This window comes from Melozone crissalis, unplaced genomic scaffold (assembly GCF_028551555.1).
Source record: "Melozone crissalis strain CALT ecotype California unplaced genomic scaffold, PUWL_Pcris_2 ptg000038l_1, whole genome shotgun sequence".
Taxonomy (NCBI): Eukaryota; Metazoa; Chordata; class Aves; order Passeriformes; family Passerellidae; genus Melozone; species Melozone crissalis.
In genome coordinates this window covers 6,755,752-6,779,301 of record NW_026535816.1, presented here as the reverse complement: position 1 = coordinate 6,779,301, position 23,550 = coordinate 6,755,752, and the positions used below count along the sequence as shown (strand labels likewise).

At 41.8% G+C, this 23,550-nt stretch overlaps 1 protein-coding gene across 2 annotated transcripts in view; it reads right to left on the bottom strand.

Annotated features, from left to right (window-relative positions):
• The window catches only part of CSTF3 (cleavage stimulation factor subunit 3), a 47,971-nt gene that overhangs the window by 6,768 nt on the left and 17,653 nt on the right, over nt 1-23,550 (bottom strand). Inside the window, exons 4-15 of one of the 2 annotated variants that reach the window (XM_054283728.1) lie at nt 9,955-9,987; nt 9,494-9,591; nt 8,076-8,142; nt 7,945-7,979; nt 7,708-7,834; nt 5,274-5,351; nt 4,918-5,080; nt 4,315-4,424; nt 3,805-3,921; nt 2,643-2,717; nt 1,198-1,341; nt 994-1,096 (exon numbers count right to left, since the gene is read on the bottom strand). In XM_054283728.1, coding sequence (XP_054139703.1) covers nt 994-1,096; nt 1,198-1,341; nt 2,643-2,717; nt 3,805-3,921; nt 4,315-4,424; nt 4,918-5,080; nt 5,274-5,351; nt 7,708-7,834; nt 7,945-7,979; nt 8,076-8,142; nt 9,494-9,591; nt 9,955-9,987 — 1,150 coding nt within the window. The remainder of the gene's footprint in view (nt 1-993; nt 1,097-1,197; nt 1,342-2,642; nt 2,718-3,804; nt 3,922-4,314; nt 4,425-4,917; nt 5,081-5,273; nt 5,352-7,707; nt 7,835-7,944; nt 7,980-8,075; nt 8,143-9,493; nt 9,592-9,954; nt 9,988-23,550) is intronic. The other variant, XM_054283729.1, reaches the window with a different exon arrangement.

Below are 23,550 nucleotides of genomic sequence, written 5' to 3'. Positions count from 1 at the left end.
CAGAATCCTCCCAAAATTATTAGAGCTGGCTCCCAGCAAGGAGTCAGTCTTTGCACATTGCCAGCTGGGGGGATGGAGAGGTTGGTGGGTTTGTTCCTAAAGCTGCCAACTCCTGCCCTGTGCACTGCACCACCTCCTGCACTTCCAGCTCAGAGATCAGTTCTCCTGGCTTTCAGGAGTTCTGCTGGGTTATTAAAATAGACCAATAAACTAGGGAGTTCTAGGAGAATTTTTTCTCATGGTAACTTACAGAAAGGTATTGTCAATATTTATGTAGACCCTCAATAACTTAGAGCAAAATTAAATATACTTTCTCTTAGATAAAATCTCTCATTTTACAGCTCACAGGAGAAAAAAACAACCCTCAAAAATCTTTAAACTACCAGTGCCTGAAAACCCCAGGAACTGCAGCCTGACAGATGAATGAATGGTGCCTGGTGCTGCAGAAGCCACACAGCAGCTTGGGTTTCCTTTTTAAGGAGGCCATTCAGCCCCAGGGAATCCCACCCAGAGCCCTTCCACCACCACCTCCACCTCCAGCCCCTGTCCCTGCTCTTTCCATTGCAGCTCCCCAACACCTTCCAAGCATGACTGACATGCTCAGTACTGATTTTACATCTTGTTCATCTCATCTGCTTGGGGAGAATGAGTTTAAATTCATCCTGATCAGGACCAGCTAATCCCTCACTCCTCTCATGCTGACTGTAAACTCCTTTAAATCTTTTTCCTCAGGATTTGAATTCCTCAGTGCACTTCCCACTGTTCACAGCAGATGCTGTAAAACTCCTGCACTGCCAGTGAGTTACAATTTGGAAAGTTCACTCTCTTCAGCAGAATCCAGATTTAATGTCACCAGACTTCTGGAGCTTCGGTTCAGACAAACCAGCAGCAGGTTTTGTGTTCAGATGAACTGCTGAGCTTCATGAAGAATTTAAACACCAAGAACCTGGTCTGAGTAATGCTTCATTAGACCTCTCAAAGCTCAAAGCTTACCATTAAGGTGGGAAAGGTAGTCGATATATGCCAGTACATATTCTGGAATGTCCCCATATTTTTTCAGCCCTAGCTCAAAAATCTTAAAGGCCACAGACTTATCCTGCAAACATTAGAGGGGGGGGAAAAAAAAAGTTATTAGCTTCAGTGAGCTGTGCAGGCTCCTGGCACTTGTTTAGGATCAGGGGGAGCACCTGTGGTTACCTTACTGCAATAATATTCCATTAAAGCTGCAGTAACATAGACGTGGTGGCGGGTCCGGGCATCCTCTCTCGCTTTCTTAAATATCGTCCTTCCGGATTTAATGCCTTCTGCTCGCCTTGCAAATTTCATGTACTGGATATAAACCTAAGGTGCACATTAACATTTAAATAGCATCAGTGCTAACAAAGAACACCAGGCTATCATTAAGGTTTTTACTATGTCTGAAGTAATCATGATTCACAAAATACAGCAGATGAATCCTAATAGAAACAAGGCTGTCTTGTGCCTCTGTGTTGTTTTGCTTTATAATACCGAGGCAAACCTTTTTATAGATCTTTTTTAAAATAAAAAATTGAATACACCTAAGACTGATCCCATGAAAAGACAGTAGTGAATACAGAGATTTTTCAAGGAAGGGGAGGTAAGAAGATGAATGTCATTGACATTAGCTGGTGCCTTCAGAGAACTCAAGGCTTGTTGTAAAAATGATAACTTTACTGGAAAGTTAAGATGTCCATAAAGCCAAGGAACAGCCAAAAGGCCTGATGAAGCATTTTACTGTACATGATACAATCCAAGACACAAATCCTCCTGCCTGCAAGTATTTATACCTCATCAAGGAAATAATGAACGTGCCACTTAATTCAGCAGCCAATTTGTGGTTTGCATTTCTTTGGGATTCAACTCTCCTTCACTCTGAATTAGATCATGAATAGCAGCATTCCTTAGCAGGAGGAACTGGCACATGGTTTCCCATACAATGTGCCTTTGGGAAGCATTAGGATGTGTCTCAAAAAGGATGGCAAGTGTCAGTGAATGGATACCTCTCCTCTGACACTGACCTGATGTTTAGTGTTAGGCTTCACACCTTCTTTTGCCCCCTCATGCTTTGTTGTGTCTGTTTATAATAAACTAACCAACTTTTTGAGGTTGTTGTGTTATAATGAACTAAACAACCTTTTGAGGTTGTTGTGTTATAATAAACTAAACAACCATTTCAGGTTGTTGTGTTATAATAAACTAAACAACCTTTTGAGGTTGTTGTGTTATAATAAACTAAACAACCTTCTGAGGGCAGGTTCCTGCTGACACCACTTGTTCAGCACCACAACAGCTGGCACATGGACAGTGTTCACTGTGTCACTGCAGCACAGCTACAGCAACACTCTGCTACCTACACGATGCATTGCAGATTTATTTGCAAACTACATGGCCACAGGAGGATTGTGAAATATTTTATATCTTTTATCTTCATTACTTGTTGTAAAAGAGACACAGGAGGAAAGTGCACATGTCTTAGCGTATCTCAATGGATTAAAGATTGTAATTCTGCCACCTCAGTACTCCATGCCTGTGACCCAAGGAGTCCTGGAAGAGCTTTCCCACTCTGTGCATGCACTGGGTGCCAATCCATGGGGATGTGGAGGCACTGAGGATGATCTTACCAGCGTGGGGTCGATGTCCTCGATGGCCAGGAGCCGGTTGTAGATGCTGTGCACCTTCTCGTACTTCATCCGGCTCTGGGGGAAGGCAAGCACACACTGCTCACTCACCCCCTTCAGATCACCCCCCAGAAGGCAAAACTCAAGCTGAAGACAAAACTAGAATTCTCCTGTTCCCATTTTTCCCTGGCTGAACACTGTGTATGTCAGCCCCTTTACCCAGATGCATATTCTGTCTTGTGCAGACATTTTTTACTTCCCACGCTCATTTCCCACTACATGCTTTTCAGGAGTCCTTGAAGTCTCTTTCTAATGCAGTAATGCTGCAGCAGAACTGCCATTGGAGGTGTTTGGCACACAAAGACTATCTTAAAGGCCTTTTACCTCTGTCTAAAAGCAATGTGCAGACAGGTGGGAACACCATCTCCTTAACTCTCCAACCTACACATTTCCAATAGCCCATTCTGTTCCCTGCCAGCTGCAGCCCTCCAGGCTGTATTGCGCAGCCTTGAAAAACCAGGACACAGCACTGAAAACCAAGGAAGGATTTTTCTTTTAAAGGCAAAGGCTTTTTTTCCCCGCTCTGTTGTCCTGAAGTTCTCCCTGGAAAGATTCTTTCACAATAAAATAAGCGGGCAAATTATGCCCCACAGAAGACTCCACAGTGCTCATGTGCCCAGTGGGAAACGGCATTTATTCCTGGTGGAATAAACACCACTGGGGCACTGCTCCTTGTGGAGGCTCACTGTGGTCTGGGGAAAGGGATTTCTCCAGGGAGCTGCAGCAAACGTGGCCCCATCTTCTGTCACAGCTGTGCCAACAAAAACGTCACCTCCCCAAGAATCAGACAGGAAAGCTGCCCTTGATGCCCACTTTAAAAGTGAAGAAGCTGATGCTCTGGGAAAGGGAAATTTGTAAGCATTTCACCCTTATGATAATTTAAGAAATACAGTCAATATTGGAATGGAAAGAGAGTGGATTTTCATAGCTTCTCCTCTCCATTTTGTCAGCTCCCTCTCAGAAACACTGAACGAGAATAAGGCTAGAAGAATCAGTAAATTAATTCTACAGAATTTTGTGCACTCAGGATGTTTCAAATAAATGACAGTATTAATGGGAGATGTTATTTGGATTTTAATGTCAGTACATCACTATTTTTGCTCACCTCTTCATAATCTGCATATGCAAAATAAAGAAGCATATTCTTCTTTAATAAAGTGCTGATCGCTCTTTCATAAATATTAGCAGCCTCATCACTGAAAAGTTTAGCATTGTTCATGTCCTGTTATAAAATAAGTATAATAATACAATTGTTCAGCATCTGTGACAATGAAGGCCAATTTATGGAATATCTTCTGTGTGTGACAAGCCCCAGTGAATTTCCATTCAGTGCTCCAACAAAGAGAAAATCATCTCCCCAGTACTTAAGGAATCACAGAATCAGGCACAAAAAATCCCCCAAGCCTAAAGCTGGCCAAGATTGAAACAATTTTTCACAATTCTTGTCTAAAATGCAGACATTTTTATTTCTTAAAATTTTTAGTTTCCCCATTTGAAAATTCTGAACATGTCACAACTATGTTTTCCCACCCTCCCTCCCTGATTCTGAGGAAAAAGTGAGAGTACAGCATGTCAGAGCAAGGAAACAGGAGAAAGCCAGTGGCAAGCTGCTTACCCCTTTCTCAGCCAGCAGCTTGCTGGACTGCTCAAGGTACTGAGCTGCTTCATACCAGATGTCTGGGTGATGGCCCAGCACCAGGAGACACTGCTCATAGGCAAACATCACTGTGGGCAAAACACGAGAGGAACACTCCTTGGAAATGGTGCCACCATTGTACAACCCAAGCGTGGAATGCAAAATGCATCAAATAAATCAGACAACATCAACACTAATTGGCTTTGAATACAATGGTCACTGCTGCAGTTCTTTTATACTGCCAGGAACTTCATGAACCACAACCAGCAGCTAAAACCTGCCTTGTCCACAGAGGAACAAGCACAGCTCACTCAAAATCATCCATAAAATCAGGCTGCAATCTACTGTTCCCTGACCTGCACCAGAGGTTCAGTGGCACAAAACTGTCTGCCAAATTGCATTTCTTACTTCCAGCTTACCTTTAGCAAAATCTAGATTGTTTTTTATAAAAAAAGCCACCCACACAATTCAAGAAACTCCACCAACACCTACCCCAGCACGATCCCTGAACACCGAATCACGTCGTGGCTTCTGCTGGAGCTGAGAAATACAATTCTCCACACCCTAGAGACATCTCATTACCTCTTTTTGTTATCAGAGTTTGATCTTCTGTCCGTAGAGGGTTGCTCTTTTCCCACTGGATGTACTTCTTCCACATGTCCACCTGCTGAGCCTCCTGGGGGGTGTTTTGTGGGGGCACGGAGGGAGCGTTGCGGTCCAGGCCCTTCATCACCGTCTCATATTCCTGAAACACAAGCAAGGCTTTGAATTTAAACACATTGAACACTTCATTCAGGTTGTGCTTCCTAAAACAAATGGAAATATTTTAGCATGCCAGCCTTACTAGTCTGTGCACACTTTTATTTGATGTAGGAACCAAGTTTAATGCTGGTTTGTGGTGTTAAATGGGACAAAGAAAAGTCAACAGAAGGTTGTACCTTTGCCACTCGCCGCGCATTCATGTAATCTCTACTCCTGTCCTCGATCATCTTCTTGGCTAAGTGAATATTGATGCCCTGGAGAAGGGTGAAAAAAGGAATTGGCAATGTGCAATTTCCCTTTGGACATACTGAATCTTAATTTATGCAGGAAAGAGCTTGGAAGGGGATGCCAAAGTGACCAAAGACAAGGTTATTTTAAGATACCCATCTCAAAATATTTATTTCACCTAATAAATATATGGGCAAGAACTTATATCAGAGGATGAACTCACTACTAAAATTCAAGTGCCCTGAAGCACCTCAGCTTATGTTTAATCCCTTTCAAACATAAAATGAGCTCCACATGAACTGTTGTGGGTGAAAGTGGGAAAATTTGTGATTTACAATTTTGCTCTTAAATGATGGTCAGTGACAGCTCCCTGACTGAGAGCACGTGAGCAATTTGATTTTCTGGTACAAGGAGTACCAGGGATTGACCTCCAGGCCCAGAGCTCTGCCTTCTCCTCTGTTCCTGAAGGAACTGACAGCTCTTAGAAGAGAACATGGTTCCATGCAGAGGCTCCTGCCTCTGTCAGCTGGGGCTGAGATGTGTCAGCACTGCCTGACTCCCTCCAGGCCTGCACACACGTCACACTCGTGCAGAGGGCTCTGCTGTGCTGCTCTGCAAGAGCAGCAGGGGCTGGGGGCAGCCAGGCCCCGGGCACAGGGCACAAAACCTTGGGCAGGAAAAGCAGCCACCCCCTGGCTATGCCTGTGTCTGGGAGGATTTTGCTGCTGTGGCTGCCAGGACTGTGCAGAAGATGTGCACAGCTTTCAGCCCAAGTGCAAAGAGGCCCCTGAGCTGGGAAGCAAAGGGAGCTTTGCCCTCACTGCAGAAGCCAAGGCACTGTGTGGGATGGCAAACTGGGCCATGTGGCACACAAACCCAACAATGCCCCAGCAGGACTCTCCCAGGATGCACCCCCAGCTCAGCAGGTTTGTGAGCCAGACTGTCACTTTGTCACTGAGCCACGTCTCCCTACAAGTTTTACCATTCAGTTAATTAAAGACTGGTGACTGACAGGCTGGTATTGTTACCTGGAGGCTACAGCTGAGCTGAAGGAAAGCTCAGATTACAGCACATGGCCATCACCTTTCCATGCTGAGACCTGCATGAAGTCTCTGTGCTGTTGGGCAGCTGGGCAATCACCTCCCCCTCAAAGAGCCCTTGTGGTGAGGAGCATTGCTTTCCCTGTGCCAGGACACCTGTGAGCAGCAGCCCTGCCCCTGAGGTCAGAGTAGCCACAACAGGACAGACAGATCCCTGTGGCCCAGCAGAGCTCTGGCCCTCAGCTCCCAGCTGCTCAAACAGCCTGAGGGGCTGCTGAGCTGCCTCAGGAGGGACAGCTCTGAGCCTCTGGCAGCCTCCCCATGTTCACTGAGAGCAGGAGGAACCAGCAGCGAGAGCCTTTGCTGGCTGTGTGGGAGGGGAAGGGGTGCTTTGTGGGGAAGTTGTGGTGGGGATTTTCCTACACTGGAGAAGGTGTGTCCTGGTCATCCTCTCTGGGGACAGCAGTGGTGTCCCCAGACACCTGTGGGGCAATGAGCTGTCATGGTACACGCTGGTGGCTGGGGATGCCTGGAGCTCTCCCACCCAGAGTTTCTCCCACCCACTAAGCACCACGGCCTTATCAACATGAGAGGGCACCAAGCTCACAACTTTCCTAATTAGCAACAAGGAAAGAGGAACTGGCCCTTCTCTGCTGCTCAGGGCACAGGGAGCCACAGCAAGCATGCCTGTGCACAACCAGCAGGAGCAGTGCTGTGTGAGCATCCCTGCTGGGCAGGGCTGAGCACCAAGGCACCCACATCAGCTCTGCATTCACACTGCTGCTGGCTGGGACCAGCAGATGTGTTTAAAAACACACTGTGAAGGTGCAGCTCCAAACTGGCCCGAAAGGGCAGAGAGCTGAGCTGGAGGCAGTGTGGGAGCAGACTCACCTGAAGGGGAGCTGGGATGGCTTCAGGTGGAGGATGGTGAGGAGCGTTTTTAAGCACTGAGAGCATGTAACTTGATGCTGTGCAGGAAGCCCAAACCATCCCAGCTGAATGCCATTTGAGTCTGAGTGCAAGGAGGGGAGTGCCTCCTTGGGGACACAAGTCCTCACTGCCAGCTCAGCTGCTCCACTGATGCCTCACTCACTCACTCATTTACCAGCATTTACCAGCTGGGAAATGGGACAGTCAAATGAATCTTTGGAAGAAATTTAAAAATCACTCAGGAGTGATTTTTTGCCACAGGAGTTGGTACATACTGCACACAAAAATGTGTTTATACTGCTGGTCACCTCTTTTATACATATGTGTTTAGAGGATATGGCTTGGGGCACCATGTTGCATTACAGGATAATTACTTCTTTCTGAATGTCACAAAGAATCAGTTATTGGTTACCTCTTCATATTTGTTATAATCTCTCCAGAGCTGCTCTATGTTTATCATGGGGTTGACACAACCACGCTGGTAAACCCTACGGACAGCTGTGATCCTCTGGTTTTCTGCATAAGATCCTACTGCTTCTCTAAACAGTGGGGAGAGAGAGCATGGTCAGCTATGACAGGTCACAACTGGCAGCAACATCAGCATTGCATCAACTGAGCTTAAAAAAAAAGTGAATTTTCAGGTACTTACACGCCTTTCAAAAAATTGATGTAATCCACCCAGATCTAGGTGAGAAAAAATATTACATATGGTGAAACCAATGGTTAGCTGTAGTTGTCACAAAGTTAGAAATAAAATGGGTTTTGATTAAGAAAACATACCTGGTATGACATGATTTCCATGCCAATCTTATCCAGAGCAAAATCATATGCCTGAGCCATTTTTTCTCTGAGGGAAAGAACCACAAAGACCATAAAGCAACTGTTTAGTATTTTAAAAATTCTTTATTTAAGTGTATTCTTTTGTGCAGCAAGTTCTAACCAAACATCAAGGAATCAGAAATATTCAACAGGTGAAAGAAAAAATTGGTATTGAGATAGCTTTAAATTCCTTGTTCAGATTCTGTTGGGATTTTGGTTGTTTGTTTTATTCAAGAATTATAAATTCATTGGTGACAATCCAGCATTTTAATAGTTCCTGGCCCACCCCAAGTCAGTGGAAATCCACAAATATGACATGAAGCTGAGAAGAAACCAACTGCTCTCCACATCTTCTCAGCTGACAGAAGCACCCATGGTTTCTTATTTTTTCCCCCTCAGAGTTCCCCAAACCTTTCTGTAATTCTCCAGGAGCCCCAAAAGGCTGGGACAATTAGGAGTAGCTCCCTTGTGTGGAAACTGCCCAGAATACTTCACACTATTTATTTCCCCCAAATTCCAAGTATTTTCCCTCAAATTTGAAATGTTTACAGAATTTCCTTGGTTGAGTTTCAGTGAAAGCTCTTTTTTTCTCTCCCTAACTTTTGTCCTAGCTTCCTTTACTCAAACATATTTCAGTACCTGATTGCCTCCTTGATCACATTCACAGGAGAAACAGAGGAAAGGCAAACTGAATCTCCTAAAACTGTTTCAAAACAGTCATGTAAAAATAAATTTAAACCCCTTGCTTATTTTCTTTGTTAATGCATTACTCATTTTGCTAATTATAGTGCAAAGAAATCATGGTGGGCTGGGGAAGAAACAGTTTATAGATGCTGGAAGTCACTGGTAATTTTTGAAACTCAACCCACAGGAATATAAACAAGCAAAATGTAATAACTGAAAAGGGATGAAGATTAACATACCCCAAAATTCTGAATTTTATGATTTTTTAATGCAAAATTTCCTCCAATTCCTGAACTCTTTACTGATACTGGTCTCGGCTGGAACCAGTGCTAACTTTTGTGGAGACTAAACAGGACATGGAGGGCAAGGACAAAGAAGAAGAAATGTGTTTCAGGAGTTTCAGGTTTTTGGCTTAATCACCAATTCCATCTGCAGGGACCTGGCATTGCTACACCAGCTCCTGCACTGCTCTTACCCCATCCTGTTAGAGGAATGCAGACTCAGGAACCAATTTTACCCAGCAAGCTCAATTAGAGAGACTTGAATGTTTTCTAAATGCAGATTATATATTAACCCCCCCACCAGCAAATGCCCAGGCAGATTTGTCACCCAGGTTCTTCCCCATCCCCTGGTCAAAAATCAAGAAGAGATCCACCATAAAACTAGAATAATTCAGAGCAACTCTGGGAACTTACTTGTAACTAGGTAGCTTCCCCTTGGTTTCTCGTACATAGGAAAGGTAACATTTCCATAAATCAATGTGTAAAACCTTCATAAGGCAGCGCTGAAATAACTGTGCAATACAGCAAGAAGACTGATCAGGATTCCAGACACAGAAATTAGGTTTCTACTTTTAAAGCTATACAAAATGAATTTAAATAGCCCTTCTAATTATGATTCAGATTTATAAGGAAGAAGAAGTTAAACTACTCATTCTTTTGTTCCTATGGAAGGGAACTGGAGAGAATTAAGCAGAGAAATCCCCCTGCACATTTCACTGATTAGAGCTTGGCAGCAACAAGTCAACTTTAGTGCCACTTTTTATCTGTGTTTCACATTCAATGACAGCTACAGAGTTTTTTCAATCTGATTTAGCCCAATCACAAGGTACTTGCTCTTGCTACAGAGATATATTACATATATTAATATGACTCACCTTTTCCACCTTGTCATAATTTTTTGCTTTAATCTACAGGGAAGCAGAAAAAAAAACAAATCACTTAAGAAACTATTTTAGAATAGTAGGAATATATTCTTCATACAGTACTATAGCATTCCAATTTGTACTTTTGTCTGCCTAAACCAATTACACCAAAACACCCCATAACGTTGCAAAAATATAATTAAACATACAGAAGCCATGTAAAATTAGCAGATTTTTTTATTTTTATTTTTAATTCTTCAATTCCAAAATGTAGGTACCAGTAGGCAAATTTGCTTTCTGGTTTGAACCCCCAGACTTAAGCCTTTTATTTCAAGGAACCTGATGCATTCAGAGCAGATATAGATGTAGAGCTTCTAGACCAAGATTTAGTAAAGGGTAAAACACTTATTTACAAAACTACTAGGCTAATAAATGTATTCTCCTTGAACATTCATGTCTCAAGGTGCACTTTGCTCCAATCTGCTGATGCTGAATAAGGGAATAACACCCATGGAGAACCTGTTTGTCCCAGCCCTGTGCTCCCTGGGAGGAGGGAGCAAAGCACTCTCACATGGCAGCAGCACTTTCATTCATCCACACACACACCACAAGGGCAGGGGTGAAGTTCAGACCCCAGCTCACAGTTTGCCTTTCAGACAGGACAAAGGAAAGCACGAGGTTTTCTGGCATCCTGCATGGATTTGTTAGCTCCAGCCATGGCAGCAGGCTAGGCAACCTCTACAGACACACCCTGATGACACAAGGAAAATCAACAACACCCTCAAAAGAGGCCTTGAAATAAAAAAAAAAAAAAACAAAAAAAAAAAAAAGGATTTGTTATGCTGTGTTACATTTTTGTAAAGCATCAAACTCCCCTTTAGGATCTCACTGCTCTTTGTTCACTTGGAGGATTTGTTCTTTGTTTCACTTGGAGCTTTACTGTGGTGTGAAGCACAAGCACCTCTCCATCTCCCTGAGGGGCACAGTGTAGCAAACAGCAGCACCCTCTGCACCAGCGATTATTCAGGATTTCAGTTTAGAGCATTCCCACTCCAGAGCACAGCAGCATTTCTAATGGAGGCACCAGGAGATCTAAAATAAGAACACCACGCCTCCTCTCCTCTGAGTGTCTCTACTGCTGCAACACCCCAGCACTGAGAGGCTTCAGAGAGCCATCCCCATCTCCTTCACCCTCAAAAAAAGATCAATGAAAAATGAGAGAACTGAAAAAATATTGAAAAAAAACTTTATTGGCACACAAGGCAGACTGGACCCTTGTGTGTGTACCACACTTGAACTGGAGCAGTCTCCCACCCAGGCTGAAAGAATTCCACACAATCCAGGATGGCAGGAAGGTAAACCTCATTGTGTATTGCAAAAAGTCCAAAAAAAAATTTAAAAAAAAGACATTTTTACTTCATCCTTCTTCTCCCACTCCCTAAAATCTCCTGAGTGAAAAAGAACAAATGAATCTTGGGTTCTATGCCTTAGCACACAGCTGCCTGCACCTTCTTTCCGTTGTATTTAAGTTAAACATTCAACAAGATATGCAGGATAAATTATCTTTTTTAAAGAGAGTGAGATAGGAGATAGTATGAATTCTTTTGTGAAAATCAAATAATTAATTCATGGCTCTGCCACTGACAAAAGCCATCACCCTCCGATTATTCAGTAACAAGATGAAAAATAATTTTTAAGAGCTCAGAAGGAAAAGCTGTAAGCAGACAGGGCAAAAAAATGAGTTTGCCTGCCAGGTGCAGCCAGGAAAACATTGTCAGCAAGTTTAGTAGCTCCTGGCAGCACTGTCACCAGGCAGCATCAAAGGACGGAGCACAAGGAATACACATCAATTAGACTGCCTGCACTTCCCAGGACCAAAGACCTTGAAAAGAAAACTACTTTGCTAAGAAAAGGAGGTATATTCTTCATTTGCATGGGTTATGACTCAAAGCAAGATATTTGCTATGTGATTATCATATATATGAAAAGCTGCTGACCACATCTGGACTTCAAGTCAGTGTTCTATATTTGTTAAATGCACACAAATGGTTTGGTATCTAAAAATTCAGAAACCATGGTACCAGTGAAGTTAGGAGGCTGGCAAGCAGGATTTAAGAAGAAAAGCAAAGCAATATTGGCCAAAGCTTACTGGATTTCTCAATGGAAAAGTGTGGAGGAGGTTTTACAGTGACTGCTGTGAGCCAGAGAGACGTCTGATAAGAGGATCCATGTTTACCCCTGAAAGAACTTCCTACCAAGGTCATTGACATAAAGACCAAGAAAGAAAGAAGGGTAAAGAAGAGAAATCTACAACTGCCTATTCCAATGAGCACTTTGTTTGTCTTTCCTGACCTATGAGTGAAGTGTAAACTCAGGGGTTCTGTAAGAATGTGCAAAAAGCATTCGTGCTACAATAAAACCAGGTTTGAAGCCTTCTGAAAACGGAGTGTGTTGCTTTGTACTGTGACTGTCTCAACTATGAGAGAAAAGCATCTCTCCTGCAGGAATCTGCATTTCTTGGCTCACCACTCCCATGCCAACAGCCCTGGCTCAGGGAAAGCCCAGCACCACCCCCAGCAGGGACCCAGCACACATTTCTTGTTTTTCCTACGACAGACACTGCAACAGGCACTGATGAGATGTGGGAAAGCATTAAAGAACTGACATTAATACTGTCATTTTGTCCTTAAAAGACAAACATAAAGTCAACTGTAAAGATGTTTACAGCAGCTTATCCTCCAGTTTCTAAGGCTGCCAGGAGTCCTATTCTGACTGCTTTAATTCAAGGGGCAGGTCTAACCCTCACAAGCTGACACCAAGGAGTGGCTCCACCACAAATCCATCTCCTACTCAATGAGATGAGGGATATCCTCATTCCAAGGTAAAATCCATGTAATGAATGTCTCCCCTCCATCCTTGAGGACTACACAACACCACCCAGTCTGACCAGCTCTGCTTGGACATTCCTGTAGCAAAACACCTGAACCTGCCCTCCTGTGCCCATGACAAGGAGAAATTCCACCTGCTTTGCTAGAAGAGTAACTTTAGATTTGATGCTCCAATAAGAAATTTAAGTCACTACTGTATCACGTTTGCACAAGATTAATTTGTAATATACGTCAAATTTCTTCCCAGAATACACAATGTAATTCCCTATAATGAGCTTCACAAGCATTGAAGGGCAAATCTTAATCCATAAATTACACAGCACTTCATCCTTTTAAACAGACTTTTACAAGCCACATGAATCATTTCTGATTATGCAAGGCAAGTGATTTTACTAATCTAGAGACTTAATACTAGTTCTAGTTGTCTGGCAACATGCATCACCAGCCTAAAAAGCATCCCTGTTTTATTTTAACCTCTTCAGCTTTCCATCAAGCTCCCAAGGAAGCACAGTTAGTATATGATAATTAAGGACCAGCATGGTTTCATTTATTTCTATATCCCAACTCCATTTTCCTTCTAGCAATTGTTACTTTCCAGGGGAAAAAAATATTTTCTCCAGCAGAAAATTTGATGCTCCTTTATTCACTCCCTGCAGCTCTTCCTTGGTGAGGCAGATCCTCTTGCTTTCCTTACTGCTCCCACTGCCCCTGCACTACTCTCCAAGGTTTTTTAGAGTTTTTTTTGGACTCTGCACCCCTGAGACTGCAGCAGCTGATGAGAGACAAATTGGGAGAGAAGAAACACCACAGCTACACAGGTGTTACCTTTTTGAGGATTTTCCTAAAATCTGACTTTGTTACAAACACTAAAAGGCACGCACCATCCTTATTGTTTGGGGTTTTTTAAAAAAATACACAAAATCTGTTTCACAATATGCAAAATTACAACTAGAGTCTAAATATAAGTATAAATATCGCTTTTGTTTGTTAACTGAAGGGAACTCATTGTGAAAGACCTATATTCACTGACTGAATTCATTCAGTTACACGACTGGGTGTTAAATAAATAATTAAATAAATAAAATTAACATTTGAAAAATAGTATCAGACTACACAAAATTTATCACCACTGAATCCATTTGTGTTGACTATTTGCTTTTTTCCTTTTTTTTTTTTTTTTTTACATCTTGATTGTTAGGGTGGAATAATCAACTCCCCACTGTCAAGCACAGTGCAGTCTGGGTCTCCAGAACTGTGGGTAACAAAATCCATTCCCATTTCTCTGTTTCCAAAGTACAGGCTGGGGACCACAGCAGCTCAGAGCACCTCAAAGGAGTGGCATTGGAAAGGATGGAGATGCCAATTCTCTGTTCTATCTTCAGCACATTCAGCCCTTTGCTGCTTGCTGAGGCTCCCAGACAATGAAATGTGGCAAACTCCTTTGGCTCCAGCTCAGGGAGCAGCAATGGCCTTTGCAAACAGCAGCCCAAGCTCTGCCCAGACACATGAAATGCAGCAAAAAGGCAGGGCTAGCACTGCACTCTCCTGTGCTCATTAACCCAAGGAGGCTGGACTATCACTGTCTAAAGAACTGGATGCAAAACTTCTTTTATGTATGCTGAACAAAGCATATATTTCATTTGTGCCAGATATTCTAAAGCCTTTCTTCAAAAGCATTAGTATGTGATTGCAGATGCAATTTCTGTAATGTATTGTTTTGCTACAATTTGTACCAGATAAGGCTCGAATTATCAGGTATTTCTGCTGTCCTCATTCAGAGTTTTAATATTCCCTGTGAAAATACAGCTTTTATCTTGCCATTAGTAAAGCCTGCAAGGAAGAGATAGAGTACACTGACCATGGGAAAACTCATTTTCTCAAAAGACAGCAAGATGAGATTCTACATATTTTCATTCAGAACTGTAATTTTTCACATTCACCTGGTTATATGTTTCAATTTCAAAGTCTGCCATAAAAGTTCCTTAAAATTATTCTAAATTAAATGCCTCCAACTACTATTTAGAAGGACTATTTCTAGAGCTTCCAGAACCATGGCATCAAAATTTAAAAGTCATGTTGTTTCCACTAGATATATCACATTAAAAAAAGGACTCACACACAGCTGCCAAAAAACCCCATCTGTAATGCAGAGGGGGAAAATCCCCACTATTTTGCAATCTGCTTCTGAGAAAACCTAAGAACAGAATATTTCAGTGGGAAGGAACCTAGGCTGGTCACCCAGTCCAGCTTCAGGGCTGACAAGAGGCTCAAGGATGTTCTTAAGGGCTAAATGGCACTTAAATGTGATTTACATGTCCAAATGACACTTAAAGCCCAGCAGGCTCTGGGCCACCTCTCTGGGAAGCCTGTCCCAGTGCTCCACCTGCTTCCTGATCCCCATCATCCTTGAGGTGTCACATACACTGTATTTATAGCTAGGTACACTTTCTATTTGCTCACAGTATTTAAGAATAAAAAGCTTTACACTAACTGAGAATATTTGCTCTGTTAATGAAGCAAAGCTGCAGTTCTGTAAATCCAATTACCAGTTCATATCCTGCACCCAAAAATAGTTGAACAGGCACTTACTGAACAGATAGTGAGAAGGCTGACTTTTAATAGCAAAATTCTGAGCCACATTACCATTTTCAACAGAAAAAAAAGTGGTCATGTCTACAGGAAAAATGATGATTAGGAAATGAAGGGCAGCAATTTTCATGGGGAGCCATGTGGCAGCAGGAAATGGGGACAAGGCAGTGGCAGAGACAGAGCCACTGCATGAATGGGCAGCAATATGCAAAACTGCTCCTCATTCTCTTAACTTCTTGAAACTTCTCATTACAGCTTCATCACCCCAAGCCTTTAATAACACCTGCAACAGCCTTGAGAAACAATTAACCACAGCATATCAAGGTAACACACTCTACCAACATCTCTCCTCTGAGGGGCAGCAGCCTGGAGAATCTCTGCCTGAGCATCTCCCTCACTGACTAACTGCAGAAATTACACTGAGGACTTGAAAAGGCTATTTCTGAAACTGCAAACATAAAACTAGATTTATCTGGAAGTCTGGGAAAGAAAGGAACCCAGGGGGCCTGAGAGTGAGGAGGGAGCAGCTCAGAGCAGAAGGCTTTGGAAAAGGGTGCAAAAGAAGAATTTGTGAAATGCCCCTCTGCAGACAGAGTAACATTCCCCAGTTAAAGTGTTAAGAGTCATTCTTAATTAGAAAACCTATGTAAGCAAATAATTACCAATTGAAAAAACTGCAAGTGGAAGATGTCTTTTAGTTTAATCTATTAGACTGAAAGACCCAGTACCTTTCATTTTCAGAGGTATCAGGAAAGGAATCAATCCACACAAATACTTGAATAGAGAGTGCTGAGGTATGAGCAAACTGCATTGCAGAAGTGCAGGAATACAAGGCCTGAGGATATTTATTGACAGCCTATTTGTTACTTACAGCAAACATTGATCTAGAAGTGATGAAGGATTAATGCACCACAGTAAATAAACTTTGCTACTAATCATGTAGTTTGGAATATAAAATAACTACCTATCTATCTAATTCCTAAATACCTACTCTAGTGTCAAGGGCAAATGCTTTGCTAACAAGTAAGAGCTCAGAGACAGAGCTACTAAAACTAGCAATTGTTCTTTGGTTTACACCTTAGTGCAATTTGATTAATTTCCTATTAAACAGAACATTAGAAATAGAAATTTGCTTACTTCTATGAAATAGAGAAATCTGCAGGAGCAGCATCTGCCCCTACCCCCTTACAAAAACTGCTGGCCCTTGGTCCTGCAGGGAAGGCTTTCCTTCATGTTAGTATTTTGAAAAGAATGCACAATTTTCAGGCACCTCTCTCAAGAGACTAGATAAAGGGTGTACAGAGAAATATTTATTTACAGGCTCCCTTAAAAAAACCCCAAACCTGCAGTGACAAAACTCTTCAGTGATTTTTTTCTGGTTGGAGAATGATTCTGAATTGCAATCACTGATTCACTCCCTACTTCATTTCTTTCAGACATCAAATACATCTCTTTTGTTTTTCATCTGATTATAAAAAATAAGAAATTTCTCATGTGTAATTTCTCTTTCTTCCTATCTACAGCATCCTACTGTTCTCTCTTCTCATTTTGGAGTTTTACTTTGTTTCCAGAACACATTTTCATTTAAAAAAACCCAACACACCCCCCACCCCAACTGGGAGTTATGTTATTGCTTGCATTGCTGTTCTTCCTGACTAACTGGGCCCCAGTACTGTAAACATCTCTCACAGATCAGGAGTGAAGTGAAGCTGCAAAACCAGCCCTGTTAAATCATGATGAAAAGCACACTCTGTGTTCTTCAAAACAAACACAGTGTCACTTCTCTGTTACTTTAGCACCCGACAGCTCTGGCATTTCTGCCCAGAAATTGGGGGTGAAGAAGAGAAAAGCTCCATGTCTAAGTTTTCTTTTCCTGGGAGTCTGCTGCACTGGCTGTTCTTTGATGAAGCTCCCAGATACACAGATCACATCAGCACTGCCAGCTTTTTTCCCTCGCTCTGTTTCTAACCCACTCTTTAATATATTCTCCAACTTAGGAAAACCATTATCTTTTTTTATTTGGGCAATCTGCCCATTATGAAATGGAATGTAATATTAGCTGTATGAAGTAATTTACAAATGCTAAGCATCCACTATGTTCTAGCCAGATTCTACTTCATACCCAGATTCTCAATCTTATTTTAATGAAAAGTCAATTTTCGACATGCCCCCTGGCTTGTAATTTCCTCTTCAATTTCACACTCCCTTTAAGGCACAGCAGAAAACACCACCCCACATTCACAGCCCTGCAAACTTGCTTCCTTCCCAACTCAGGCATTTCGGTTTCTCCTGTGTGCTTTAGTTCACTTCTGCTGCTCATCCCTTTCTCAATGTCCCTTGTACCTTAGAGAAGCAGTGGGATGTTCTAGGATGTGTTTTTGGATAGCTAATACCCCCAGATCTACTGGGATCCTTTGCAGCTCTTAGGAAGTATGCAAAGCAGCAGTGATTTTCCTCCTAGAATTTACTTTTTATCATTTAACTCTCAAATTATAGGATCAAAAGCACATCTAGCACCCATGGATTGCATGATAATCTCTATCTAACATGACAAAATTCAATGAGATAAATTAAAGATTTGCAGTCTTAGCTGTTGGCCAGATCACTGAAGTTTTAAAGTTTCATTAAGAGGGAAGACTAAAGCCAAGGTATTTGGCCCTTCTCATAGGGCTAGAGATCCCTAATTTGTAAAATCAGAAAATTGCGCCGTTTGTCTACTTCAATTGCTTCTCAAAAGAGAACAGTCCCTCAGCAGGGCCCATTGCAATTGAACACAGGCACTCCTCTAATGCTTTTTCCTGCTGATTTAATAAGATTATAGGCACCAGTGCCTATTATCTGAGGAGCACAGACCCACTGAGTCTGCCAGTGCCACCACAGGCCCTACCCCAATAGAGCTGGAATAATAATAATGATAAGCACCCACTACGTTCTAGCCAGATTCTACTTCATACCCAGATCCTCAATCTCATTTTAACAAAAAGTCAATTTTCATAGTAATATAATCCAAGCTGGAAATTCCTTGCTACACTCAGACCTAAAATCAAGGCAGGGTTCAGAGCACTGCAACAGATTACATGGAATAAAGGGTATGTGAGGCATCACTACCTAGGGGGAAAAGGCCAATTGTTCCTCTCACACCTTACAAGGCTGTGACCTAAAATGTAATTTATTAAGACTCTTAATATGAAATCATTGTGTTTTCTCATGTCTATCAGAAATCAGTGTCCATTACAGTAATGTACAGCTATTTTAAAAAATCATTCCTGCTTTCATTTTGCTGTCCTCAAAATCTTTAAGAAAGTGGCAGTTTACTATGTCATTTGAGGTTACAGCTGGGGAAAATGAGGTGTTTTAGGGGGCACAGAGTTCCCCATTAGGTTTGTAGTTTTATAATTTCTCTATATTCATCACGTGCCTACAGTTTTGACACATTCTTTTCAGATGAAAAGGGTTTGCATAAAAGGGCAGAAAAGAGTAAGTTTGATAAGCAAACTGTCAATTATAGTATTTCAGACAATTTTTTTTAGTAAAATATGGCTATCAAATCATAATAATTTTAATGGAAGAAATCTCTGTTCATTCACCAATCATATGTTAAAAGTACACCTGAGCAATTTAAAATTTCAAAGAGATCTTACTTCTTTAAGAGATCCTGGAATATAAAATTTTTTAACAGGTACTCATCTGTAAGGCAGCCTCCACAGGGACTTAGCAAAAAGGGCTGCTAACCCAAATGAAGATATCTTAAGACCAGAAAGAATTGCTGCCCTTTTGAGTGGTCAAATTCATTCAGTGGCCATGCATTCATGGCTCACATTTTCTAGCATGGAACCGGTCTCAGAAAGGCTCTCCCCAGTAAATCCAGCCAAACAAGCAATTCTCCTGAGGAAAAGGAATACTGGTTATTCAAGGAGTTAAAAATAGGTAAAAAAATAGATGATGTAATTATGTCATGCAGCATAATCTTACTCTTATAATATTAGCACAAGACCAGCTTGGCCTGTTAGCAGAGAACAAATTGTTCTTAATGTTTTGCCTCTGTTCTTAGAACATAAAGAGCAATTTCCCAATAATTTGTAGCAGAAATGGCCCAGAGAATGGTTCTCAAAACCATTAGACTGACCCTCAGCCTCCAAAAGTGCCTCAGGGCTCTCATGTATGACCACAGGAGCCACTGTCTCATCACAGGAAACCATCAATCAGAAAAGTTCAATTAATAGTGCAGAATAATGCTCAGGCACAAGCAATTCTCTGCAACTGCATCCCAGCATTGATTTGCAGCTGACAAGATGTTTATGTTGTACACTGCATTACAAAATAAAGCCCAGCAAAGGTAACCCCCCCAATCCTACAGCAAGCACACTTCAACTGCAGTGCCATGAAATGAATCTCTAAAGGAAGGGATGTGGTTCTGGCTTTGCCATGGATTTCCTATGAAATCATTAACAGGATTAGGTCAATCATTTACTAAAGCAGGATAATAACCTGCCTCAGATGATGACTGAGTTGCTTTGGTTTACATGAATGAAGTATTCCATTAATGAATTTCCTCCTGCTGAAGTTCAGGGAAGTTATTTTTCTAATATAGGCAGCTGCCCTCGTCAAAAATCTTTCACATGTCTGTCAGAAATCAAGGAAATTCCCCCATGTCTTTTTTGAAAATGCACATTCTTAATCATAATTACTGGGAAATCTTGTCTACAATTTATATTGGAAAAGGAAAGACTCTATCTGAAGAGTCAATCACAGAATAAACAGCCAGCTTTCTGTCTTTTGGCCATGAAGAGAAAACAGACTTCACTATAAAAACAGCATTCAGTGGTAAAACAGTTTCCTTCAAGACAGGAGTTTTACTGCAGGGTCTCAATATCTAGCAACCATATCTGGACTGATCACCAACAACCTCATCCAAAATCACATGAACAATGCAAATCTTTTTGGTAAAAACTTGATCCAAAACTTTCTCTGCACAACTATTCTGGATCCTCTTTCCAGAATAGTTGAATTTGAGTATAATTACTGTCCTAGCTGATGAGACAGCTTGTATTACAAACCCCTCAAGTTTCTAAAATATTTAAATGCTATACTGCTTTTCCCCTTAAACACTGTACAAGTTGAGTTTTTGAAGTGGGTTTCTCTTCTCCTTCCCTAAATTTCAGCTTCATGCCCTCAAAGGTTAAAGCTAAGCCTGCTCAACTTCCCTCATGGGAACTTATTCAAGAACCAGGATCAAGACAAAAATATTTGTATAGCTATTTTAAATCTATGAGTTGATGTTAGTGCTTAGATAACTTTATAAGTGACTTCACACTTGAATAACTGGCTATGCAGAGATGCACTGAAGTTGGAAAATAGAACCACAGATCACACATGCCCATGCTTAGGTGACATTGCACTGAAATGTGAGAGGGGATAGCTCTACACTGAAGTCTTTTAATTTTACAGGTCAGCTCCAAATGACTGACACTTTATGTGAGGTTCCTGTCTGCTTATGGGCTTTTTCCTATACACTCTGTGCTATCAGAATTATAGGATTCAAACCCATTTAAGCCAGCTGCATTCGAAGACAAAAGACTTGCAAAGACAATTGATTATGTTGTTGCTATCTGAAACTCACTGGTGTTGGGTTAGCAGAGAGAAGAGCTGCTCTGATGGCAGATTTCAGTATCACAGTGGTGCTAACACTCATTTCCCATGCAGCTTAGGTAGGTGCGTTTGCAGCTTATTTCACCTCTTAGGAGGAAGATGAAATGCAGAAACCCATCATAAAAGCAGTACAGAAACTCACTTGTAGCCTAAACAAGAGAGGTGGAACACCACTGACCTCCCACCTTCCTCCCACCTATCCCCCTGTCATTATACTGAGAAGAAATACCAGGAGTTAGGGTCATTTATTTAAGCTAAAGCTTCTGATTTTGGGGTCACGAAGAGAAACTGGCACAGGTAAACCCCCAGCCTTGCCAAAGGTCATCCTTGACCCACATGCTAGAAAGAACACCAGCTTACTGACCAGAATGTGCCACTTTTACAGACACCAGTGCACAACAAATACTGCTGGCAGTTCTGCTCCCCTAGGAGAAAACACTCAGAACAATTACAGCTTCTTAGCAGTGAAGCCCTGTTTGGTACTAATAATATTTTTGTTGCTTTTCACAGAGAAAAGTGTATTTTCTTCTGCACCCCATCACCACCAAGTGCTGGCCATGCAGAATGACACACATAGCAGGGAACTGCTGTTTTGAGAGAGCAGAACATCTGTTCAGTATGATACTCCTCTCCCCTACCCCTCTAACCAAGCATTCTGGGGCTTTTCTGCTGATCATTCAGAAGCCCATGGCAAAGTGTTCTAAAGCCTTCTACAGAGAAGAGCCTCTTTGGTAGGTGAACAGCAGGCAATGATTTGATTCAGGACTTGACTTTGACTCCTAGGTTAGGTGCATTTTTATGTAAATACAGAATACATCCAGACAACACTTGCATTATAGAATGCTGCAAATGCCTGCAAAGAGAAAATGAAAGCCTAGTGTTAAAAATGGTATGTAGGCTCCTAGCTAATTTAATTTGCATGGAAGCACATAAGGGATCTCAGAAATCCCAAGACAGCTCTTTTTTCTTTTTCTTTTCTATTTTGCTGCTTTAAGCTAGGATGCCAAGAGCAGGTTGGATATAAAAACACCAAGCACACATCAGTACCACAGCACTCTGGGCACGTGTCATCATGGTGATGCAGCAGCCTTAAAAACCCATTCTGAAGGCTCAGCAACACAAAAGCTCTGGGATGGACTGAGTCAGGCAGCACCTGAGAACTGACTTCCAGTACTGACTGCAGCAGAAATCCCTGCTCACAGGTGAAAACCTGCATTTTCTAGACAGTTACAGCAACTCTGCCAGCCTGGGAGGCAAACACAGCCACCAGCACAGGGTTCAAGCAGCTGCAGCAACTCAGCAGGTGCTCAACATTTGTGTGCATTGCAGGCACAAAGGCACACTCCAGGAGCAGTGAAAAATGTTTGATTGTGAAGCTTGTGCAGAAATGACAGACTGCTGGAAGTCTAAGGACACCTCCTCAGTGCTGGGTCTTCAACTGAGTCAGAGAGAAGATCAACCAGAATTATCAAACTTAATTATTTGAAAACACCAGTCCTTTTCTCGCTGACAAATTAAAAAAAAAACCACAGCTGACCTTATTCACAACTTTTCTAGGGGTAAACCCAAACTTTGGGAGCATCAGCACAATGTATGTCATCTCTAACTTTGTGCCTTTTTTCTTTTGTAAATAGCTGATAATGCAACAGTGATTTTTAACAGCTAAGACCCACTAGCACAAAACTTACCTCCATTTACTTAGTGCCAGAAAAAATATTCCTGAATTCAAGCCAGCTAATTTTAAAGTTCTACAGTATTTCTAACACCCATCCTGTACACATACAAAAAAGCATGTGCTTTTGTGTATCAATCTGAAATTGAATTCCCTCCCCCACCAAAAATTGAGGACTGAATTAAGTTTAGTCACACCTTGTGTGGGAGAACTTAAATTTTTATCCGGTACCAATAAATCATACAGTCTGTTTCCTGCTCAGGCTTACTGATATTTTGTCAGTAGGAGATACTGTGGAATATTCTGAGGTGCGTGCCCATCCTGCTCAAAGATTTCTGTGCAGAATTTCACCTGAGCTACAATTATTGATAATATTGCCCTGGGGAATGGTAACTGGTGGATACAATCATGGGCAAGTAAGGCACCAGGGCAGCAATTTCTTTTGGGGACCCTGCTCTGCATTTAGCTTGCACCCAGTGCACTTCTTTGGGTGACTTGGACCAACAAGTCATGCATTTGAGACTATTTTAAGAGTGCATTTTTACAAAAAAAAAAAACCCTTAAATAGCTAGTAGGGTTTTCCAGGGCATCTAAGTGTGCTTTTAAACATTTATCCCTGTCTATTTAGAACCAGTCCATTTGAACTTTATGTTTTTCATTATAAATGGTCTGCACTTTCTCCTAGTCACTTTTTATCTAACTATTGGCCATCATCACAAGGAGTAAGAATATTGAGCACAATCCTTCAACTAGACAGAACTTCAAATTCCCCAAGGCACAGTGAGTCAGGACCAGAATGACAAAATTCCC